This window comes from Anser brachyrhynchus (genome assembly GCF_964034855.1).
Source record: "Anser brachyrhynchus genome assembly, chromosome: 7".
Lineage (NCBI taxonomy): Eukaryota > Metazoa > Chordata > Aves > Anseriformes > Anatidae > Anser > Anser brachyrhynchus.
In genome coordinates this window covers 22,128,408-22,153,891 of record NC_137701.1, presented here as the reverse complement: position 1 = coordinate 22,153,891, position 25,484 = coordinate 22,128,408, and the positions used below count along the sequence as shown (strand labels likewise).

At 38.6% G+C, this 25,484-nt stretch overlaps 2 protein-coding genes across 3 annotated transcripts in view; one reads left to right on the top strand and one right to left on the bottom strand.

Moving 5' to 3' along the window:
• LOC308198513 (uncharacterized protein) overlaps positions 1 to 25,484 on the top strand; it is a 28,964-nt gene that overhangs the window by 1,849 nt on the left and 1,631 nt on the right. Inside the window, exon 2 of one of the 2 annotated variants that reach the window (XM_080601037.1) lies at positions 12,540 to 23,680. The exons of the other annotated variant lie outside the window; for it this stretch is intronic. Within the exon in view, the coding sequence (XP_080457163.1) occupies positions 12,540 to 12,624 (85 nt within the window). The 3' untranslated portion in view covers positions 12,625 to 23,680. Of the gene's footprint in view, positions 1 to 12,539; positions 23,681 to 25,484 lie in introns of those variants that run through there. 2 annotated transcript variants of the gene reach the window in all.
• The window catches only part of LOC308198518 (uncharacterized protein), a 196,227-nt gene continuing 170,750 nt past the window's right edge, over positions 8 to 25,484 (bottom strand). The window contains exon 7 of the mRNA XM_080601043.1: positions 8 to 7,554. Coding sequence (XP_080457169.1) covers positions 7,420 to 7,554 — 135 coding nt within the window. The 3' untranslated portion in view covers positions 8 to 7,419. The remainder of the gene's footprint in view (positions 7,555 to 25,484) is intronic.

Genomic DNA, 25,484 nt, shown 5'->3' with positions numbered 1-25,484 from the left:
CGGGGGGACCGGCGGCGGCACCGGCACGGGCGGGGGGCCCGGGGCGGGAGGGGGCGGTGTGTCCCGGTGCAGCCCCCCCACCGCCCTCTGCCGTGCCCTTCGGCGGCGGGGCGCGGCGCGGCGCAGCGGTGCCTCGTCCCGGTCCCCGGGCGGCAACTTGGGTACCGCGGCGAGGGGGCGATGCTCGCCCGGTGGGGCTCCGGCAGGCGGCGGAGCGAGCACCGGGGCGGGCGGCGGAGCGCCCCGCGCAGCGGGGCCCGCACCGCCGGGAGGTGCCCGAGCCCCGCGAGGCGTGGCCGCGGCCGCCCGGTGCCGCGCCTGGAAGTTGCGGAGCGGGGAGCGCGGCGGAAAGTTGGGGAGAGGGCGGCGGGACGGCGGCGGGGGCCGGGGGGTGCCGGGGGTGCGATCCCGCTGAGCCCCGCACGCTCTCGTTCGCCGTGCTGCGACCTCCTCCGCTTCCAGTGGTTGGAGGTGGTACTGGGAGGCTTTGGAGCGTTGTCTAATCTCGTTGATTTGGGAAAGAAAATAGCCTTTTAGGTGCTCTTCGTGGTCGCTGGTGTAAGCATGCGGAACCTCCGTTCGGTAGCGGTTTAAGGATCGTTAGGGCACTGCCGGACTAAGCAGCGGACCTGGTCCTTCGGTCATGGAAGTAAAGGGGAGTTGTGACATTGAGTCGGTAGGAAGCAAGCAGCATCTGAAATTAACAGCTGAAGAGAGAGTGGTCTCTGTTGTGTCTTGGTTACTTTGCATATGGTGACCTGGGCATTGCCATCATGAGGAAACTGCTTCATGTCTCTAGAAAACACCAGGAGCATTTCGTTCTAACTTTCGGAATCTTGCGTGCCTGTGAGCTTCCTTCCCTGCTTTCTAGGCATGCATTGATTTGGTTCTCTCTTTCTCGATACGTAGCATTTCAATTCCTTAATTCAGTTATAAGGAGGCATTTGGCCACGTGATGCACGACATGCGTTCAAAATTGGTAAAAATCATGTGATAGACGACAAGCATGAACACCCAGCATGAACCCGTTGTTACAAACAGCCAGCTGAGTGGGAAGTACTAGTAAAAGGTTAGAGGTGTTGAATTTATAACTGAGACAGAGTAATACTGTTCCCTCCCTGCATACTTAGCCAATAAATATCTGTACTGGGAGAACATAAATGGCTAATGAAATTTCAGTTTCTTGTATATCACTTATTCTGGATGGATCCAGCAAAATGTCATATTGGCAAACCAGTTTTTCAGAAGCATCATTCAGTTACTTGAATCGATGTCTTTAGATTATGCTAGGTTAATTTAGATGCCTAGGGCAGAGAGTAATCCTGATCCAAGTAGCCATGACGCAATGTCTGAGATGCACTCAATTGTGCCAGTCTGCCTCGTACCTCACCTATGTTTTTCTTGCATGGCTTCTTAGGAAAGAAAAAGCCAAATTTTATGGTGAGGATGAGTGGATTTTTTTGCAAGACTATAGACTGAAAATACCAACTTTCCTTTCCTATTGTGGATGATATACAGAATCTAAAAATCCAGTTTATGAATGGGTAATCTGTAAAACCTTCAGCACATGAGTAGTCTTTATTCGTGATACTTGTTTCCCTGGGATTGCTCTCAGGAGGATATGCATGCAGGAGAATGTATGCCACCATATTTGCTATGTAGCCTTTTTCTTAACTATTTAGGCAAGTTATTTTGATGCAGCTAGGCAAAACAAGTGACGTGTTTTTAGAAATACATATTTACGTTTAGTTGAACTACTGAAGAGTTGCAGAAGATTGTAGAAAAGATGGATGATGCATCATCTTCTAGTTGTATTAGATCACACAAACAGTATACAGATCTTTTTCGAAAAGCTAATGTTGTTTCTGAGCTGCAGTTAAAATACTGACTTGTAGCTGTTCATAATGTCTCCAGAAAACGTAGTGACTGTAGACGCTGATGTATGGAAGCTCTGCAGAATTGGAGATAAGCAGAAGTATAACATGCCTCTGCATCCAAGTGTGCCCTGTGCCGCTTACTCACAGGCTTCAGATGTTTCCAAATGGTGATAGTATCTGCTGCTGCCTAGCACTGCCATAGCCATATGTAAACGCCCAAGACTGCTCTTCTTTGCTTCCCATGTCATCAGTGAATGCTTCCCAATGAAGTTAACAAAGGAGGCTCTTAAACAAGATGTGGGAATTCAGCTGCTGAGGCTGAGGATGTAGATCTTCAACAGAGTATAACAGAGGGCGAGAGGTGAAGATGGGCAAGTTGTTCTTTGACTGATGCTCGGTCAGGCAGGAGTGAATTTCAGCAGAGCTGTGCAGACTGCAGTTGCGTTGGTGGCTGAGATCAGCTTTCTAGAGTTCATCCAGGAGAAACAAAAAATGTATGGACTCTCTCCAAGCTTTGGGCCTGCTTGGGGATGGTATTAATGCAGAGGTGTGTCAAGGTGTGATGATGAATACGCCTCATTTACAAGCACACCTCTCTTCTTGTATCACTACCTAAAACGTAAAATTACTAGATATTTTGCATGTATAGTGTGTGGTGGACACTTTTTTTTTTTAATTCCTCCTTCATTCTGAATTTTCTAGCTCTCAATTTATCCTGCCAAACTATTGGGAATAACCTAAATATCTGCAATAGTTACTCATCAAAAGTGTACTTTATTATTCCCTTATGAATGAAAATGCATAATTTTAATGCATATATAAATGTATAATTTAATGTGTAACATATGTATTTCACAAATATACATAGTGATACATTACGTGTGTACTCTTTCCTTTTGAATAACAACAAATTACCAAATACTGGAGAGGGAGCTGATGGTAAGGGTGAAGAATACATTATACAATTGAACCCACGTGAGGATTCTGTTGAGCTCTGTTTTTTTATTTCTACGGAGTGCTGCCAGCATACCTTCTCCCTTTGCATATGGTGTTGTGTATTATCCATAGTCTCAAAATACTTCAGTTATAATGTGCCTCCAATTTCACGTATACATACTTTCTGTAAAAGAGGGTGGAAAATACCCTATAGATACTGGCTTTCACCCTCAGTTTTTTAAGGCTGCTGAGTACCACTAAGTTGTAACTCTTACTACATTTTGAGATTTACTGTAGTAAAAATGTGAACGACTTACGTGCCTAACCTTGCCTCCTTTGGAGTTATTCTGCAGTTCTGCTGTTTGAGGAACCGATGTTTGTTTCTTTTGTCCCTCAGCAGGTGGCTACATTTTCACTGAAATAGCTGGTCCTGCTGTGGAACAACATCTGTGACTTTGTGGGGGTCACATTGGCTGGAATAATTCAAATATTTCCTCCTGGGTCTGACCCTTCTTTTTGCTTAAAGATATAGTGCTACTTTCATGCTTAGCATAGGATATATGTTAGAATGTATACTGAAGGTCTCCTGTTACTCAGGTTTGAGCCATATCTTTCACAGCAGATAAGAAGCAGGGGTGTAGCCTTTTGTGTGTGTGTACGTGCTCTGTAAGAGCTTAAAAGAAGATACTTTAGAAAACTGAAGCTAAGAATATAAGGACAGAAGGAAAGCTGTATTGGGTCAGACCAATGGGCTCTGAAACTCGGGGTTCTGTCTCCAGCAGTGTCATTAAGAGATGCTTTTTAGGGGCAATACATAGACCTGGCTACTTCATGTAGTCTGTTCCCTTACACTCTCAGCATATTTAGTTTTTGTATTAGGGACGGTGAGTGTATCGCTGCTTAGTGCTTTTAGAGCCCATTTACGAACTCGCAGTCCAAGAATTGTCTAATTTTTCAAACTTGCTGATGCTCACTGCTTTTACAACATTCTGTGAAGGCAAGTCCCTGCAGTTTACTACTAACTTTGTAAAGAAGCACTCCAATCTCTTTTAAACTAATCTCTTGCTAGTTTCATCAAATATCTCCTAGCTCTTGTACTGGAGGATTTGGCAAGCAGAAGTTTTACATTAGTTTATTCACCCCCCTCGTGGTTTGATCAAATCTTACTTCAGCCTTCTCTCCAGCTGAAGAGCCTCTTCAGTCTCTCTTTCTAAGGCAGGCACTCAGTCTTTAGATAATTTATTTGCCCTTCTCTGACTCCAGTTTGTCCTTCTTAAGATTCAGAGACCAGAACTTCACCCAGTATTTGAGATGTAGGTGCACCAAGGTTGTATAAATGTCCCATCTTGTTCCAAGTACCTTTCCTGCGGATATCCTAGCCCAACATTTGTTGGGCGTATGTTTTATGATTTTTTTCTGGTTGCTGTTGAACATAAAACTGATAATTCCAGGGATCTGTAAATCATAATCCCTAGATTTCTTTTGAGTCAGCATGGTGCATGCACAATTTTGATTATTTTTTCATTATATGTATTAGCTTAAATGTATCTATACCAAAACTAATGTGTAATTTTTTTGTCTGCTTTCTTAAGTTTTATGAGGTACTTCTGGAGTTCTTTCCCATCAGAATGGCATTAGTTCCAATACAACTTTTTGTCTTTGTCCTAATTTTACAAACGGTATCATTCCTTAAGAGTTTTTTCACATGCACACCTGATGGCTGAGAGGGATAAAAGTGACATGGTAGATCAGTCAAAGTATTTAAAGATCTAAAACTAGTTTGTATATAAGTGAAGCTTTGCCTTTTTTCTTTTTTTTCTTTTTTTTTTTTTTTAATATCAACAAACATGAGCTCAGAAGAGTAACAGGTTAAGGCTGTGTCAACAAACCCACACCAGGTAAAAAGAAAAACTCTGAAAGATGCCATTCGTAGCACTTAATCCAACTGCACTGATTGGGGAAATGGGAATGGCGGTATATGGCATTTGATCCACATTGATTGCTGTTAAGATTATGCTTAATTAAAACCAAAGAAGCTTTTAAAAATATTAGAGTGCAAAGTGACGTTTACTCGAATAACTTTAATCCTTTCCATGCCTCTCTACAGATTCACTACACAACAGTCTTAACTCCACTATCATCTAATTAATCACCTCCCATTTGTGTGCTGCATTTCACAGTAACATGAAAATTATGAGCAAAGCTTCCCCCTGCCCCCCTTCCCAGTTTCATTAGAGGTCAGGCTGGAAGCCCACCATGTAGAAAGGATCTCTTCATGTTCCTTGTTCAAAAACAGGCTCCTCATTTGATATTCAGAGCATGTCACTTAAAAGAGCTGCTGCATTGCAAACAGCATTGAGAGTGAGATTTAAAGAAACATTAGAAATGTATTATTAGCGTGCTGCATTATTGCTTGGTGTTACTTAGTAATAAATGTGGTTTCACAGCAGCATAAGTAACTCCAACTGCTGTCTGTGATGATCGTGTCTTCCCTTTCTCCCATTCACGTGACCCCATCCTTCTGCTGTGCCAGCCCCAACCCTTTGCAGAACCACTTCAGCGCATTAATCTGGCAGAAAGACGACAGCTCCCCCCCACTGGCCCCATGGTTTAAAAAACAAAACAAAACAGCAAACCACTTTCTGCCAGCTTGAATCTGCTTCACAGCAGACCTTATGAAGGGTGATGAAGGGAGGGAATGGAATGATGAAGGTAAATGCAAGGGGAGAGCAAGATGGTTGACAGGCAGCAGTTAAATTGGCTTATGCAGTTGTCAAACCACAGCCTGAAGTGCTGTTCTGTTCCTTGATTTATTGTTGTTAAAAGTACTTGGCAGAATCACAGGCCTATTTTAGTAGTCTACCTATTGCTTTGTTAATTAAAATATTTAGTTTAAGGAATTATATTTTACATCCTTTAAAGGCCCCAGCTGTTCTACTATCCATTGAGGTCATCTGCTGAGTAAATCTGGCTGTCTAAAAGATCACGCTACCAGCTGTAGTTATTTGCAGCAATTCTTCTTTCATTTTGTTTTCTACCATAATAGTTCTCCAGATCAGGCTCTTCATATTAGCATGCATTCAAGTGTGTAACAAACATAATATTTCTACTATTGGAATTTAGTAATGTGTGGTCACAAGTCCTGATCTATTTAAATGGTGCTGTTTGCCAGACTCTGTAGCAACCAAGACAAGGCTGTGGTTTGCTGCAGAAAAAGGTTTTGGTTGATCGCTTTTGCATGGTATGCTGAAAACTCACCTAGTGTTACTTCATGACAGGCGGGGTGATCCTGGCCCTGTCTATGATAGCTGCACAGTCATGGTCAGCTTTGTATTAGCTGATACTGCTCAAGATTGGTTTAATGTGGAATAGTGAGTTCATGATAGTCTGCAAGGATGTCAGCAGTGGACATAAATGCTTGTTAGCGCATAGTCATGTGTTTTTGAGTGCTTACAGGGTGCGTAGTGTTAATTGATGAATCTGTGCTGAATGAGTTTAGAAGCATGCTGATAGAGTAGTGCCACTTAACTGCTTATCTGCCTTAAACAGACTATCAGCATAAAGTGGAACTTGTCTTCCACTGTTTACTTTGACAGTATCTTCTTGTGCTAAGATGTAAGCAGTTGTTCATCTAACGTTTTTATAAGATACTTAGGAATCATCAAGAAAATTTTTGTATGTTTGTCCCTATGAAAAATTACTTTCCTGTGGCTAGGGCACATGTGGCTTTCATGGGCATTAGAGTGGTTATGTTAATTAATAAAGTAACCACAAAGTCTAGGGAAGTCATGTATTGCTTAATTGAGGTCACCTGGAAACCATCTCTTTCAGAATTTGAAAACTCTAGGAAAGGACTTTTTTTTTTTACTAACACAGTAAAAGTAAGCAACATACAGATGCTAATGGAACTTGTCTTCCCTAAAGTACGTCCCTCTTTTCCGTCTAGTCGCTCAGCTGAGTTCCTACGTGCTTTCATTTCACTATTAGGGGTTTGAGGTGATTGTCCCGTTGTGAGACTTCTGATACCAGCAAACAGGTACATTATGTCCGAGGAAGTCCTATGGACTTTGTACAGTTGTCAGTGAAATGAGGACTCAGACCTATCATAGCTTCTGTATAAAAATTTCTGGACTCGGGTGGCTTCAATTTTGGCTACAAACTGCCCTACAAAATTCTGGATCAAATTTAGAGTATATACTATCCAGAATTATTGTGAATGCAGTTCTTTCTAGCAAGAAAGAGTTTTTCGTGGTTTCTCACGCTGTTATAGATCTACCCAAACTTTTAAAAAATGTCCTTTGCCTATCTTTCAAACTTGCTTAACTGGGATGTTACTGGACCAATATGAGTGGAGCCAGGTTACTTCTACACAACAAGCACTTGCTTGAAAATTACTTTCAGTGACACTTGTAGCAACATGGCTTTAAGCAGCTATATTATGAATGGTACATGAGTTTAAAGGTGTTCTTTAATTCTCACAGACATAGTATGTGTTTGTAGATAGAAAGAAGCGCTTATTATCCTGTATGTAGAAACATCATAGGATAGAATCATAGAATCGTTTACGTTGGAAAAACCTCTAAGATCATCTGGTCTGACCTTTAAACTAGCACTGCCAAGTCCAGCAATAAACCACATCACTTAGCACTACATCTATGGGATTTCTGAAGCCCCACCCTCCTTTTGAGGGGATTGTGACTGAACTACTTCGCTGGGCAGGCTGTTCCAATGCTTCACAACCCTGAATAAAAGATACAGCAATTAGTACCAGAATTAAATTTTCTTATTAGTTGTATGACATATTATTTTAGTAGTTCTTGTTTCTTTACAGTCTTTGAGACTGAGTTATCTGCAGAACAAGTAAAATTTCTATGCAGTGCAGCAGAGACACGCTGTCAGATTTGGCTCCCCGATTCTCTGCTGCTGTGAACATCGGAGCAGATTTGCTTAGGCCAGAGAAGAGGAAGAGCAGTTGTCCTGGCTGGATATCGTGGATCAGTTTCCAAATCACGTTCTGGCCACTGTGTGCTATAAGTAATTGGTCCCAACAGCTGGAGAGCAGCCAGGAGAGCCAGCTGAGATCTGCTGGGTCTGAAGGAGCTCTGAGACAAGCAGGCGTTGGGTGGTACTTGTACTTGCTTGGATGGGTGAAACTCAAGGCTGCTACAGTTTGGTCCCCTAAGAGCCTGCCAGAGAGCATCAGCCCAGGCTGCCTTGGTTCAGAAGACACCATAGGGTCAAGTAGCTCTTAAATGGCTTCATTTACAGAGTGGAAACTTCATGCACCTAAGGACCTGGCCTAGCGTTTCCACAGCGATGATAAAAATGCTGGTCAGAACTTCAGTTTCACATGTGTACTACCTGTGATTCTGTAATTGGTTTGGTTTTGTACATGTTACGTGCCAGGATTTCATAAGTAACTGGATGATGTTTTGCCTGATTTGCCAAGAAGGGCATAGTATTAATTAAAGCTTTTGTTATTTGAAGGGCTACTTTCGGGGGGGGGGGGGGGGGGTAGGGGAGGGGATTTGTTGGAAAGCAGCAGTGTTAAACTTTCATAACTGATGGATACATCTTTCCTATGTAAAATGGTACAAATTGTTTTAGTCACTATGGTGGCTAGATAAGAACATAGTTACAGTACTAGTTTATCTCATATTGCATATTAAAATTTCTGATTATTCTTTCTGTCTAGAAAGACAAAAAATTCTAGTCTTTAAACAATTCTGATGGGTGGTATTATGAAAAATGATTAGAAGAACCATGGAAAAGTGTGGGATTTAGAAAATCAGTAACAAACCCTTGACTGTTCAAATTGAAGACTTACAACTAGAAAAACACATTTTTACAAGTAAAACTTAGGCTAGACGTTTTTCAATGAGATGCAGTGACACGCTTAAAGACAAATAGATTTCCTAACTGTGTAAGTAATATAACAATGTGTTGTAATGAAAATTCAGGAGGTGTTCCCTATGAAGCATAGCACTAATATTTCAATATTCCATATTCCAGTATGGAAGTGATTAAATTGCTTTACAAGGAAAAGTTGGTACCACAGTAGCAAAGAATATTACAAGCTAATGCTGCCTCTATCTGAAGATGTATTGTTTTGTAGTAATGAAATATTGTAATAAACTCAACCACCTCTAGAGAAGAACCTCAGCTATAGCTCTCTGGAGTTATTCTTCAAACACGATTATTATTCTGCATAAATAACTTTTATGCAATGAACAGTTACAATAAACAGAACTGTAAGAATGAAATGACCATATTCAGAGTTAACAAATACATAAAAGGTGGGCTATCTATCTACGTATACAAGTATGTAGATAGAAATAAAGAGGGGGAAAAAAAAAAAGGAAAAGAACAGGTTTAAAGATCTTTGATATCCAGGTGAGTTTCATATTAAATCCTAATCCAAAGCCCACTGGACTAACTGAAACAATTGTTAAGACCTCAGTTAATTTCAGTTGGCCTTGAGTTCTCTACCCTCTTCCATGAGAGTGCAAAGCCAAGATTTCCCTGAATTTCAGTGAATCCAGTTTTCAGGATTTGAGTAGTTCATACATCTTCAGTGCATTTAACAGCTTTCTCTTGAACACAGCCTTGCAAGGACTTACAGTTTCCTTTTCCCCAAACACTGCAATCTGTAGGTTCATCAGGATTCTCTCTGTACTATTTCATATTTGTTTTATCAGGGCTTATGAGGATTTGCTTCTATAGTATTTGTTTACTGTCGGGAACATTTTATTTAGTGTTTGTACTATGTTCTGGGAAAGCTAAGAGAGAGCAATGAAGACTTTTGTGTGAGTTTGGGCTAGAAATGCAAGCTGCCAGTGTGGTTAATACTAAAACTGACACACATTCCAATGTTTTATAGGAGTTTAAAATTCTCACAGGAAAGGAAATTTTATATTTGTTTTTTAGATCATTCAGCCAGATTTCTCTTTAAATGGTGCCTTCCAAACAAAACAGCAATAGTCTCTTCTCCATTTAGTGCTCAAGACATTTAGCTTAGTATTAATGGGAGTTTTGAATATGCATCGAACAGAAGGTATAATTCAATATTCAAGAGAATAAAGCAGAGAGATGATGGCAAAGATCAGATGAATAATATTTTTCCCAACCTATGGTAATCTTTTTTTGTTCTTTTTTTGTAAGGGGTAAAGCTATGACACTTAGTAATATCTTTAATTCTAAAACATTTCTTTTTCTCTTTTCCACAGCACCTTGTATACTGTACTTGGCATCTTCAACCAGTTGAACCTTCTTTCTTTACTACACTGCTTTTCTTTCTTTTATTTAACAAAAGGTGTACAAATTATCATTAAAAAAAAATGGGGGGGGGTATGCTTGGTTCTGAAAAGGTTGTCTGAGGAGAAAGCATTCCTAGGAAGTGTGTGCGTGTGCATACATAACGTATGATTACTTGTTTTTTGTCTGAGTGTGAAGTATGAAAAAATATTTTTTTACTCTTTCATCTTCTGATCTAACTGGATTTTCATACGTAGGAAGGCATATTATATGAATATAGTGCTTTCTTCCCTTCAAATAAAAAACTTCCATCATTTGTGAACTACGTTTAACCCAGTTATTTCTTGTTATGAGGAAACAATGAACTCTCCTATGGAGTGTGAAGACAACTGTACAAAAAGGTGTGACCAAGAATTTTGGTGACGGTTATTAGCTTAAAAGGGAAAAAGCTTTCCCTCTCTTCTTGCTATGTCATACCTTGTGTATTGGCATGAGAATTGTTCTTTTGATTAGGTCATTAAAATATTTACAGAATACCTGACCTTGTGTCATGTTTTTGGCTGGGATAGTGTTAATTTCCTTTGCAGAGGCTCACACAGTGCTGTGTTTTGGATTTTTGATGAAAATAGCGCTGCTAACACACCGATGTTTAGCTGTTGCAGAGCAGTGCTCACACAGAGCCAAGGACTCTCAGCTGCTCGTGCTGCCCTGCCAGTGAGGGGGCTAGGGGTGCACCAGGAGCTGGGAGGGGACACAGCCAGGACAGGTGGCCCAGACTGGCCAAAGGGACGTCCCACACCCTGTGGCATCGTGCTCAGCAATAACAGCTGGGGTAAGGAAGGAGGAAGGGGGGACGTTCGGAGTGATGGCATTTGTCTTCCCAAGAAGCCGCTACGTGTGTTGGGCCCTGCAGTCCTGGGAGCGGCTGAACACCTGCCTGCCGATGGGAAGCAGCGAATGGATTCCCTGTTTTGTTTTGCTTGCTTGCACAGCTTTTTCTTTATCTGGTCAACTGTCTCTGCGTCACCCCATGAGCTCCCACACTTCTACCTTTCTGATTCTTGCCCCCATCCCACTTAGGATGAGTGAGCGGCTGGGTGATGCTCAGCTGCCTTCCAGGGCTAACCCACAATACCTCGCAGACCTAAAACACATAAGCTGACAGAAATGTCAGCAGAAACTTTGTTCATGAAATGAGAATCTCACTGAAATAAAGACTGTGCTACTACTAATAACACTTTGCATCAAGCATACATTATAATAGCAGGTACACCAGATTCAACTCTCTCATGGAAATGCAGTTTGAACTCTAACACTTTACCCAATGCAGAAGTTATGAATACCCGGCTCTAATGGAAATTATTGGAAATGCTTTTTTTTTTCTTCAGTGCTAGTCAGTTACCAAGTGACACTGAAGATGATTACTTTCCTTCAAGAATTTAGCTTGTCATATAGCAGTCTTCTAGCTAAGACACATTTCAATGGCATTTTATTAAACATGCCAACTTCTGCATAGCTTTTGACTTCTGGTGGCAGTGACATATGACTTAGAAATCATGTCTGCTTCACAGAGTCACATGGTCTCCAGGATCACGTTCTAGAGTTGTGTTAAAACTTGGCATGAATTTGTATGTGAATTTTATTTGCATTTGTTCAGGGTCAGTTTCCGTAAAGGGTTGCAAGGAGGATGCTTAAAGGGTAGTCGCATGCAACTGATCCTATACTTTTTATCAAAGAGGTTATCAGTCAGCAGAGGGGTTGTTTATTGTCTTTTCCTGATGTACTGAAAGGACAGATTGCATTCCCTCTAGAGTTCTGTAGCAGTTGCAAAGATGGATAGGATTTCCTAAAGGGAAAGGCTAAGTCTGCTCTGCATTTGCTGTTTGAGTTGCTGTTGTCTGGGGCTAACAGGTGCTGGTTTCTCCTCTGTCCTGGAATTGCTGTCTGTGACCATCTGCAAGGCTGTGTGCCAGTGGAAGATGATGTAGATCCTAAATTGTTAAGCTTTTATAGGATTTCTCTTCTGCATTGATAAAGCTGAGTGCATGTGCTTATTTTTAGACCACTTGTAACTGAAACACATATGTTTCACAGCAGGATAGAAAGGGTACAGGAGAGCTGCTTAGGCACAACTAGCAGTTTTGAAACCACGAGTGTCCTGGGCTGTGCACCTTTTTAAAAATAATGTTGCATAAGAGCTGTTTTTTGAAGGTTTTCAGTAGGGGCTTTTCAGCTGAATGTGGTAGTGGTGACAAGTTTGACATCTGTAAAACATGAGCTCATCCTTTTCTCCACAAAACAAACGCAGCACAAGGAGCAGCATCTTAAATAATCTCCTCTATGCCAATGTGTTTTATTTATCTTATAACTTAGTGTCAATGCCTGGTGAGTGAACCTTATGCACATGCTTTATTTTTTGTGTAGTTACTTAGTAATCACATGATGTTTTTTGCACATTAAAATTTTTTTTAGGGTTGATTTAAAATTGCCAGCAAGAGTGACAGTTGCAGTGCTTTTTATTTTTGATATGGACAAAATGTGCTGTAAACAACTTTAAATGAACACAACTGCACAGAAACTCTACCTTCGCCACGGGCAAAGATACCAAATGACCCCTGTACGAGAAGCAACATAATCACCTGGAGCCCCTTGAATGTTAATTGGCCCAGCTGAGAAGATATGGCTGTGTAAGAATAGTGTAACACCTGAACTGAGTCACTGGCCTCTTCACTGAACCCAGAGTCAGACATAAAAATGACGAGATCCTTAAAGTCCTATGTTGAAGTAGAATACAACATTTCTGTTAGCCTGTCTGCCTGTAAAAGCTCAATTAAAATTTCTTCAGTGTTTATAGCTTTCGTGTGTATCAGTATTAGGTAGAGACAGCAAGAAAGAAAATGAATTAATGGACATTATTTTGGACAAAACTGTTTCTCTAATGTTCCTTAAAATATTTGCTGTTCGGAAGAAAAAAAGAAAATGGAACTGTAATTTAATAAAGAATATTTGCCAATATTAATTCTAGTTAGGTTTGGAATATGCTCTTTTGGGAAAAGTTGGAAATTCACCTTAAATATAATTAGAACATATTAGATATTGTGATTTGGCTGGGTATCTCTCTCTAGAGACCAGATTAAATTATTTGTTCTAATGTTCACTAATGTCATTCCAGCCCCATGCGTGTGCACACAAAAATCAGTGTTGTAGGCACTTGCTTTTCTTTTGCACTGTGAATCCACTACTTTGTTTAAAAATAAAAAGCTCATGGCAATTAATGGTATACAGCCCTTTACATGTATATAGCATCTTTTAGCCAGTGATTTCTTCATTCTACAAGAACCTTGTATTTCAGAGTTGGAAACTAATGCAGTTCTATAAAAATGTAAAATATTTTTGTAAAAGTTATTCCTCGAACATCTAAAATTTAATAGATTCTGTACTTACTGCTGTATCACAAGCTTGATATAATTCTTTTTGGCAGGAAAATAATTTTTTTTTAAAGCTCTAGAGGTTGTCTCAAAAAGCTATTATGTATGTTGTATTTTTTATATCTAGATATATATTTTACTGTATTATTACACTTAAGATAAATTTTAGACCTTACTCAGAACAGACACCAAAATCTGCACATCACTGCAAATGTGCAAGTTTGGTCTAGTTATCACCATCGGTAAGAGCACTGATGCTAGAAGGTCAGAGGAAAAAGGATAACTTCACAAACTGTTGCAGAGAGCCTCTCTTCATCACAGGACCTTGGCTTTTGAGATGCTGAGGGACTCAACCACTAGGAAATAGACTTCGCATAATGTACGATCAGTGCTTGCTATCATTGTCTGCAGTTACTACCACTATGTTAAGTATATCAGTCTAATAAAGAGAATCCAGTCGTGGTACCTACTCTAACCCACAGTACAGAATGCCTGAAGTCAGTTTGACATTGTGTGTTGTGAAGCCCAATTAATGGTCCAGGTTCAAACCAACTGGTACCAGAGGGTTTAAGAGATGCATCCTCTAGTTCAGCCTTCCCCTTCTCAGCACCTTCCTCATCATTTTTTTGGTTCATCACTAGGTCCCTGTCCAGCAGTACGATACTGAACTGGCTGTTCACTGAATGTGCTGGCCTCAGCAGCCTGGATAACGTCCACCTTTATGTGGGGAGGATGCAGTATGCTGTCACGCCCTCCCTCCTGGCAGAGGTCTGAAATTGGTGCCATTTGGTGGAAGGTTCTGTTGATTTGTGGAGGGGTAATTAGCTGCTGCTATTGAGTTTTTTCAGTTAAAATATCTTCTGGTGTGTTAAATGAATACAAATTTCACACTGGTCACATCTTCCTATTCGTTAAGTGTGATGTAAGCATGAGGCTGGTGTTTGAAAGCAAGGAGTAGTAACTTCTGGCTTTCCCCAGAAAGTTCATTTAAATAGACTTTTGAGGTAACATAGGAAGCAATAGTCCATTCAAAAGCATGTACTCCTTTGAAAGTATGTGCAATCCCATTCAGTTTGTGAATGAAGTCCAACCAAAAGACAGTCTTCCTGATGTTCCACAAAATAAATCATGTCACTCTTACCAGCATACTAGCAGTTTCATTTCCCATATAAAATGTATTTCTAGTTTATAACAATATTATAAGTCTAGTATAAATGGTTAGTTTTTATTGATAATAAATTTCTCATGTTGGAAAAAAAAAATAAAAAGAAGAGTTCTTGATGCTAAAATTACTGAGGGTGGGGGTTTTGCAAGAGGCAAAACATCAGTATTGGAACCCAAACAAGGCAAAGGGCTAAAACTGCATCTTAAGGACCATTAGTCGGAATAATTTGAGCTGACAGTAGCCAAGATTCTTTTATATATGAAGTTCATAAAATAGCAAGTTGGTTTCTTCAGATAGGAAAAATACGTAAAGGGGGAAATTTTTGCTGCAGTTGCTAGGGAGCAGCTTATACTATGTCTGTGGGACATAATGGGAGTCATCTGTGAAATGTGCTACGCTGATAATTTATCTCAAACTGGTTAGAGCTGTGTATTATATTCACAGAGCACATCTCCTTGTACAAAATAAGATGATGAGATGGATGATGTTAGTAATGTTAGGTGACAGAGCCACTATGGTATACAAGGTACAGTACACGTGTCAGTAGGCTGTCAAGAGCATGTCATTCCTAAATGATTCATAGGTGGGGGCATGATTAGGTGAGCAGAAAATTAATACGTTGGATAGATGGGAGGAATGAACAGACAACATGAGCAGAAGAAGAACCTGTATTTCGGTCTGTTTGATAGATCTGGGAATGAACAAGGTCCTGAGAATCCCAGGTTGTGTATTCCTTTTTCAGACAAGCTCATTGACTGGAAGTCTCTGTTGCAAGTACGATGTTTAACAAAAAATGAGGCAGGGAAATCTTGGGGGACTTGATGCACCCTGTTCTACAGTGGTTACCAATGCATCTGGGAAAACAACTGCTTAGTTATGAAATGCCGACATCTTTAGTAGAAACCTTTATAATTACTTGGCTATTGAACTTCATTATTTTCTTCAAAAACTGTCAGATTTTAAGCTAGTCATACTATGTCATACACTAGTGATAGGATAAGGTGTAAAAGACGGGAGATTTGGATTAGATATTAGGAATAAGTTCTTTACTCAGAAGGTTATGAGGCACTTGAACAGGTTGCCCAGAGAAGGTGTGGATGCCCCATCCCTGGAGGTGTTCAAGGCCAGGTTAGATAGGGCTGTGAGCAACCTGGTCTAGTGTGAGGTGTCCCTGCCCATGGCAGGGGGGATGAACTAAGTGATCTTTAAGGTCCCTTCCAACCCAAACCATTCTGTTATTGTATGTTATCTGGGAGATTATCATGCTGTCATTTGACTTTATTTTTGTTGAAAATGCAGCCTTAACAGTTTGGTATTCTTAAAACTATAAATGAGATAACCATAATATTTCTTTTTTTTTTTTTTTACAGTATTAAGCATTTCCAAAAAATATCCAAATACTATAAAAGGTTTTCATTTTAATATATTTAAAATTTCAAAAATATTTTTTCCTTATTGAATCAAGACAGTGATACTGTCTTGAAGCTTAAATTAATTGCTTCACTCCTTTGAGCGGTGATGCACATTTTTCTCACATGCTGTACGTAGAGATCAAGTGTGTTTTCCTCAGCAATTACTGCATTTGTTCAAAGTGAATTAGAAAATCAAAAATGTTAGGAACTCTCTTTAATGAGATGATTAAAGAACCAGGCAAGCAGTCTGATGTTCAAATGAAAATGAAAGGTATTTCTTAGCATTTTTTGGCCGTGCAAGAATTCAGATAAGACACTAGTTGTGCTCTGTGGTTAAACTGCCATAAAGGTTTGCAGTCTCTAGGAATGTTGTTTGGCATGTTTATAGTTACTCAATCAGTTTTACCTTTCTGGGCTCAGCTGCCTTGTTCTGAAGGATACTTTCAATAAGCAACCTTGCTGAAAGCTGTCTGAAAACATGATGTTATTCCTAACAGGAGTTTGAAACCCAGTAGACCTGGCCTTAACAAAACTTTGTGATTATTGACTAATACATACTATCAAAATGCAATTGAAATTAATGAAGTTGTGATGGTGTACACTAGCAAAAGATCTTTTCCCCTCCAAAAAAATCATATTTTTCTTTTTGCAGATTATTAACTTCTCCAACTTTTTCTAAATGTTAGGGTTTATTCTTCTCTACTCAACCTTTGGGTAACTGACTCTTCCTTTAAGGCCTCCTTCCAACAGGTCTAAGTTCTGTAATTTTTCATCATTTTTTTTGTTTTTGTTTTTATGTTGTGTTTTTTTTTGTTTGCTTCCCAAAGAGATCTTCGGGTATTGAAGTAAAATCTCTAATTGATTCCAAGGGCTCTGTCCACTGTTCAGACTTTGTGCATTGCCTTCTTTTGAATAGATTGGATCCAGACACATTGTACTGAGAAACATTTCCTTAATTAAAGAAATGCTCCTTATTTAATAAAATGCAGAAACCTTTCCTGGAAAAAATTATCTTTTTCTATTATTCTCTTTTTTCATAATTGATTTCTTTCTGGCTTATATTATCACAGTCATTAATTATTGTCGTGTACGTTTACATGAAATTCATTTAATTGTTTGGGTTTGCTCTTATGAATGAAACTTGTAAAATTAGTCACTCCAGAAGGAAAAAGGACTAGACATAGTTGCTATTGTATATAGTCCTCTACTATCGCACCTTCTTTACTACTGAAATAGCATAATGACGTTTCCAGTATTAGTACATAGAAGAATGTTTCATAAAGAAAAGTCAAACATCTGGACATTCTTTTCTTGGTCTGTCTCTTGAAACATAACATATTACTTCTATTCCTTCTAACCTCCCATTAAATTTAACTGTTTGGACCTAAATAACAAGCATGGGAAAGATAAAGGCAGAGTTAAATGTTTTGCTTTCCATGGTACAGTGAAAATCTGTCTTTTCCAAAATATTTACTGTTGTAAATCTTCCCAAAGTATCTTCTTTCTGTTCAGTTGGCCAGCACTTACAATATAATTGGGAAACAGTTTATATGAGTATTAGGTTCACTACTGGTAATAAAATAACAAAGTTCTTGAGAAGTCTGTATAAAAGCTAGCTAGGACTAAGATACTCTTATTATGCGTTCTTTCTAAAGTGTTAGAACTACCAGAGCAGTGAGAAAACGATTAATTGTAGTTGATTTTGTGGTTTGGCGTTATTAAAGTCTTCTTTCCTGCCCAGAATAATGCCCATCTTATTTTAAAGGGTGGATCAGAAGAGACAAGTTTTGTGTGTCTACTGTGACCTTTTTGTACTAGACTTAGAATGTTCTCTCCAGCTACTTCAGCTCTCCGCAAATGGCTAACGTTTGTTTTATGAGCTTGAATCAGAAGGCTTGATCCAAATATCCAACATCTTGTGTTGCTTTAAACCAAAGCAGTAATAGTGGAATCTTTATTGGGAGCGATATGGTTGGACTTTGGTTGTGATTTGCTGGAGTTTCTGTTTTGTCTGTCTCCTACAGATCTTTTTTGCCCCCTCTCTTACAACTTGCATAGCCAATTCATACCTGTCCCAAAGTTGGGTGGAAATGCTGTGGTAAACTCTGCAATAAAACCCACAAAATTATGAAATATTCATACTTTTTATGTATTTAATTATGCCAACATTTCATATTATTATGAAAAAAATTAAATTGAGAGTTATGAAACAGCTGTGGTATGCACTGTAGTAAAGATTAATATTAAGGGTGCAATGGCAGCATAAGGTGATTCACTAGTGTTCAGAACCTCCGGATCACTTCTGCACTGCAAGACCATGCTTTTTAATGCATGCCCACGCACATACACTACATGCACTGCAACAGAGGGGCACAGTGCCTTAGGCCACATTCTTGAGTAGCTCCAGAGCTGCCTGCCTGGAACAGCTGCCAGCCTCAGCCCATGGCTCCTGCAAAGAACAGAAGAATCCTCCTTGGGCAGCCACAGTTCAGCCTCTTGCAGACACGCAAAAGCACCAGTTGCAGTGTTTTTTCCCTATGCCACATCTCAAGTTCCCGAGCATTTCCCTGGGAGGGCTAAGGATTTGCATATGAGTGCCTACACTTTGGGTGACTGCTGCTCTGGAAAGAGAGATTTCACAGATGTTCACTTTGCCTCCTGTAAATATCTGAGTTTTCACAGCTCAGTGCCAAAACCTACTTGATTTTGTTCCCAACAAAATCAACAAGAAGTACAGTGAATGATAAAATTAGATGCTCTACTATTACTATATGCTTTTCCCTCTGTAAGGCGTGATAATCCCGATCTTGTGAAAAGCATAATTCTCCACAAATGCTGTACAAATTTCCAGAAAATACAAATACACTTTATTAGTGCATACAGCCATCAGTTTGATAGTTATTGTATAAAACAGGTTACTGCTAATGTGCTTATTCATTGCATCCTTTTCCACTAGTAATGTTTTAGAATATTTCTTCTCAGTCAACCTACTTGAAGGGTATTTAGAAATTGAAAAATGTTGAAAATGCAAATACAGTTTGCAGTCTGTCTGTAAGACATTACTGCTCATGTTGATTTTACAAAGTTTGTATCTGTGATGAAACTGAATTCTCGGTTGACCTAAGATTTTTCAAGGTAGAGAGAAATCAGTGGATTTTCAACAAGCCCATCATATTTGAAGCTAAGGTCTGTGGAAAATACAGCTGACTAGAAAATGCTTTTCTTCCACTAAACATGCTTTTTCTTGACAGCAAAAATTACAAATTCTGAGGCACCCTATAATTCATATATAATATGGATTGAATCAATAGCATCAAATAAAGTGCCGTGGAAAAGGAGCTGTTGGTTTTAGTTACGTTTACACTGCCTAATGCAAAGGGATCAAAACTACTTATGTGTAACTAAGAATACTAAAGTAATAATACCAAATAACGCTATTACATATAATACCACCAATAATAATAGAATGGCACTAAAATGAAAAATGATTCTGATGGATGTTCAGTTTTAGTGTTATATGGGTATCTCAGAAATTAAACTGCATTGCTGTAACAGACTTCTCTGAATATAACCACCAGCAGAGTATCAATTGACTACAGTCTGGTATAAAAGCCCCTCAAGAAAAGATATTTACCTAAAAATCCCATCTTTCTTCACAGGCATAAAAAAAAAAATCATTATAAAAGATTAAGTATGATACCTGGGAACATCTGACAACTTACTCTACATTTGCAGATTGAAAGAGTTATTTTTAAACAGGATGCAAAAATTATTTTAAATAAAATTTCACATAAAAATGCCTAGAAATTAGAACTGGACTTCAGGAAAAAATAACCAGATTTTGATTCAAATGGCTAAGAAATGCAACTTGTAGGGGTTTTGATCGTTATAAATACCAATGCCATTTACACATTCAAATCTAGTTCTAGATTGGGTTGTGCTTTTTTTCTTTTCGATTTTTGCCCATTCCTCTCAGACAACTCAAGATGTTGGATATTTGGATCCAGTATTTTGGCCAGCAAATACTAAATACTAAAAATGATTTTTGTCTCATTGAAATCCCTTGTCCCTTGAAGGAGAATTTAAGCTGGACTGTGTTAAAGCTAGCTAGTACCAGTCTACCCAGGGAGTAACCTCTTTTTGGAGCCATAGAAAAAAATAAATTTCACTGACCATTTTAGTGTGTCTGAACAGAGAATGACAAGTGACCAGCCTCCTTCAGTTCGTATCATGGCATCAAGTTTTAAACTGTGGTTGCCTCCAGTTACCGGTGATAATGACAGTCACAGTCAAGCATGAATTAAGAGATGTTGCTGAGTTGTCCCTTGTACAGCTCTTTAGATGTAAATAAGTTTGTATTATATCCTTTGAGCATGGGAGTTGCAATGCAAGTAAGTTTTGTTTCGATAGTCTCGTTTGTTAGATGTTCTATGTTTCTCTGGGAATGAAGCTGAGAGCTCTGTTTTTTCTTAACCAATGAAGGTACCTAAATCAGTAACCATTACTGATGTCTTAATTTAACAGTTGCTTTTAAAAGGAGAGCAATAAGGCCAATTTGGCAAACACATTATTGTTACTCCTGCAAATTCTGGAGATGCTGGACAGGTCTGAGCATCATGTCCTCCGTGTGAGCTATGCTTGTTTAGCATAGAGTTGGTTTTGTTGTTTTTTAGCTGCGAACTAATTTTAAAGATGCTTGTGATCAGCATATCTTGGATGATAAATGAAGCAGGTAAACAACCAAGACAGAGCTCTTTTTCTGCTCTGCTGAAGTATGGGACCAATCAGATTGATAGCATCCACAAAACACCACAGTCACCACACTTTCCTACTCTCCTGCTGCTGTTTGGTATCATAAGATAGGATGGAATGCCAAAATGAATTATTCCAAGACCTGGATGAAAAAGAAAGGGCTTTTTCTTCACCTGTTTGTTTTTTTTAATACTGTGATACAGTGCGGGGATCTTTCAGTAGCTCTGTACAGGTTGCATTAGAGAACCAGCAAGGTAAATGATAGAAAGTTCCTGTCTCCCCTTCCAGGACAGAAGATCGGCATGGTATATTGATTAAAATGGTGAGAGCTTTTAGTTAAAATAGAGCCATAAAATTGTCGTGTGCATGCAGTATTCTTTCTGTCCATGTGTCTGGCTGGTGGACAGCCTGTGGACCACCGAAATAAATTAAGTGCCCTAATATTTTATTTATTTATTTATTTATTTTGCTATACCTGATAGGCAGATAGTAGCCTTCTTAGAATGTGATTTGTCTCAAACGCTACAAGGGATTTCTGTGGTCTAATCTGGTATGTTCTGGACACAAAACATAAGAGAGGTATTCTTACTGAAGGGGAGTACTGTACCGAATATGACGGTCTTCGGGAATCTATTTGGATTCAGAGCCCTCTTCAAATTTATATATATATACATATATATATGTATAAATAAAAAATAAAGATACCCTTCTCTGATAACAGCAGTTCAATTTCACATAATTTTTTCACCAAAACCAGTGATCCTTTAGAAAATTACTTCTAATTTATGTACTGAAATGCTGTTAGTATCAGTGAAGATCATTGTTCTACCATTCAGTCTTTGTTACACCTGGTGACAGAAGAGACAAACTACGATTTATGGGTACTGTACAGGATTCCTTGGCCGTGCTCCCAGCTCTTTATCAGTTGAAGTGCAAAACTTTGTGCAATTGGGCTTCTGACCCTTTGTAAAGGGCCTCTCCCTCTGATGGAGAGGTGTTGTGTGTCAATCAAAAGGTATTTCAAACACAAGTTAAGAAATAGCAGTTGCCTGCAGACTGTGGTCAGTAAGAAATAAGCTAAGGCAAGATGCAAACAAGTAGAAAGGCAAAAAGGAAAAAATAAACAGCTAAGGATGCAGCTGCTATTTGTTTACTAGTAATCTCACCTGGAATTACCTGTCTTGGAAACAGAGTTGAAGGGATTAATAACTAGATTATTTTGGAAATGTCAAAAAAGGGGGGGGGGGTAGAAAAACTTGCAGAAGCTATTGCTTTCTACCTCTACACTTAACTAGTGAATTATATTAATATAATTCCTTTCATTTATTCCTGAACACTGTTTTGCACACACACCTTTCTACAGAGATGAGATTGCAGTAGACACAGAGATAATATCTAAATTATGCTGTATGATTATAAGCATTCAGAGACCGTACAGTACGTCCAAACCGTTTATTCCTACAGAGCGTTAAGAGGCTAGCGGACAGTAACCCTAATGATGGTTGGTACTATAAGAGGTAGAATAATACAGATGATGAATAAAAATGATCCTGTTCAAGACAGAGGAATGCTTAGCCTGACTAATTAAAAAAAAAAAAAAAGTAAGTTTCTACCATTTTCATAATCTTCTTCATATGTATGTCCTAGCCTATCAATCAACTTTATTTAACTGAAGCCAGCTGGCAGGTAACACTACAGTTTGTCAACCGCCAGTAAATAAAATGTTATGTTCCAAAAAAATTCAATTCTCAAAGCCCAGCCCTAAAGATTAATGAAGCTTCTCCTCCAGCTAAAGCATTTTGTACGAACAGTGAGTTTTTATATACAACATTTTTCCTCACCTTTCTTAAAAACAGATTTGAACCAATTTTAAAGCTATGGAAGCTATAGGACTAGAAACTATAAATCTGGCTGTAATTTTAATAGACCTATTCCATTGGAGTTAACAAACTCATCTAAAATTAGTATAGATATATTATATTAAATCTTCAAAAGTAAAACCATGATTCAATTTATTTTCAGTTTTGCATAGTTACAGTAAGACTTTATATTCATTTTTCTGAATCTCCTGTTCTAAGGCAAGACATCACAAGACCAGATGCCTGGTTGTATGCTTTTTTCCTACTTCACCTAAGGTGCGCTATGTTTCTTCTTTCAGTTAGTTGTGATTTAGTCTGAAATATCAAACTGTAAAGAACCTCCAAAATCCAAGTTAATCTTCATTACTATTTACATCTTTCTCTTTAAATACTTTGATGCAAATTCCTCAAGGAGGTGGCAGGGAAGGAATATGAGCAGTGCAGTCATGGTGGCAAAGGGGTCCATGTGTTTGAAGAATCTGAAGTCCACCTTTGCTGCCAGACAGTGCAAACACTTCTTCCACCGCCTTCCAGCACATGCTCTTGTTCTTAAATATTTTCTCAGTAGGCTCGGTTTAGTTATCCAAATATTTATCTGGAGCAAATTGAAACCCAATTCTGCTATCTTGCAGCAGAGAAAAATTTAATTGGTCTCTGGACAACCTAAAGTTTTGAAGACTTTTAAAATCTTTGTTGGGCTCTGTTTTAAATCATTACATTCTAGCTAACTCTTGTAATGAGAAGCACTTGTTTTTTCATCTAAGATACTTAACACAAATCATTGTATCAAAGCTGAAGATGTTTTATCAGATTATATAAACCTTCCTGGTGTTGTAGGTTGTGTAAAATTAAACTTTCTGGAATTTTTTGTGTCATCTTCTTTCTGGCTAGTCTACATTGTTTGGAGTCTTGGTCTTAAAATTAATGCAGCAGTCAGGCAGCTTTGTGTTAATTTTTAGGATATTAATCATTTGATGCATACCCCTTCTTTCTGATTTTTTCCAGTGGCCTCTAGAGCTCTCTGCCTCAAAGAGCTTTCTACAGCTTGCTGTTGGTGCAAACTGAAACATTCAGCCATTCATGGGATCAATGGAGTCTGATAATTTCATTGTATAAATATCCTTAAAATGATTCTGGGACCTTCAATCATGATTGACACTATACAATTATTTGTCCATTTGCTCTGTATCCTGTGTACAGAGTGAACTACATTACTTTCTAATCCCATCCTCCTCTTCAGAGAAGCCTGTATATATCTCTGAGGAAATATCTGTGCAGATCCAGATATTCCCACTTTTATTGCCACTTCTGGGTGGTGAACCACCACACTTAAGATGAACCTCAAATGTAATCCAAGTATTATAAAACTAGAAAAATATCCATTTTGATTTCCAACAAATTGGTACGTTGGAGAGCTTGTTCACTAACTCATGTTTTTGTTCAAAATATTTTGTGTAATATAGGAAGGAAAGATTGTATTTTGTTCATGATTGTGCGAATAAAAATATACTTAAATTTGTTTTTGTATTGGTTTGTTTTTTTAAACTGGGATTCTTGGGTAGTTGTATGTTTCTGGATGGGATTAATACTAATACACCTAATACTTTAAAAGGTCATGGAGCATATTTTCAATAAGAAAGAATATCACCCTCCTATTTTGAAAAATTGCACAGATAAGTACCCTTGATCAAAAATAAAATACAAAAATAAAATACAAAAATATGTCCAAGAAGATGAAACTCAAAGTCATCATCAGTTATGACTCAGAAGTAATCCCAGAAAGAACTCGATGTTAGAAGTGAACCACTTCACTAAATTAAAAAATTTAGACAAAATATTCATGTATTTTTGGCAGCTGATGTTCAGCTGTAATCTTAGAAAATAAAGAAGGACATTATATTCTAATATATTTGGTACATCTTATTTAATAACTAGAAATATATTGAACCTGTATACTTTCTAAGTAGCATTAGTACGGTGATAAGCTCTCAAAATTCTGCCAACTGTGTGGAACAGGCTATTTGGGGGTTGGCTTTGTGTCAGCTCTCTGTTTATGATTTAGGGGAAAAATAATTTTCACTAAGGGAAATTTAGAAATATAAGGAAGAACCTGAAAGTTGAGTTGTTTTTTTTTTTTTTCCCCAGTTGTTTTTGCTTGTCTGGCAATAGGATTTATTTTTCTGTACTGAATTTACACTACACGTTATGTCTGGGTGGAAAAGGGCAGTGTTGACCCTCCAAAGTCCTGCCAAGATTTAGAAATGGAAATGTAGAGCCCAGGATTCAGCTCCATTCCACCAGTGAGGTGTGTGTCTGACCAAAGCCAGCACAAGAAGTAGAAGAATAGTGGGAATTTGTAGTAATGATGATAGAGATGGTATTGACAGTCTGACATGGCAAATCCTTGCTTGCAGGTGGAATGACTTGCAGTTAGCAGACAGAGGATGTTTCTTATCCAAGCATCATCAGCTGCACAAAGTGTTGCTAGTTCACACCTAGGCAAGTGGCCTTGTCATCCACACCTGCTTCTGCCCTTACACTCTGATACAGACCTGACCTTTTTATCCTTGAAGCTTTTGTGCTGCCTATACACTTGTATCTTGGGCTTTGGAGGTAAAGGATGGAAATAAGAATTTCCGTTATCTAAACAAATATTTACGTATGAAAACAAAGCAAACAGTTCCCTAGTTTGTTCTATAAGGTATTCTGGTGTGTAAATACGCCAAAATACCCTATTCTTAAGTGTGTTCGTAGCCATTTTGCCAAGGAAAAATCTACATTAAGATCTAAAAGACATGCAT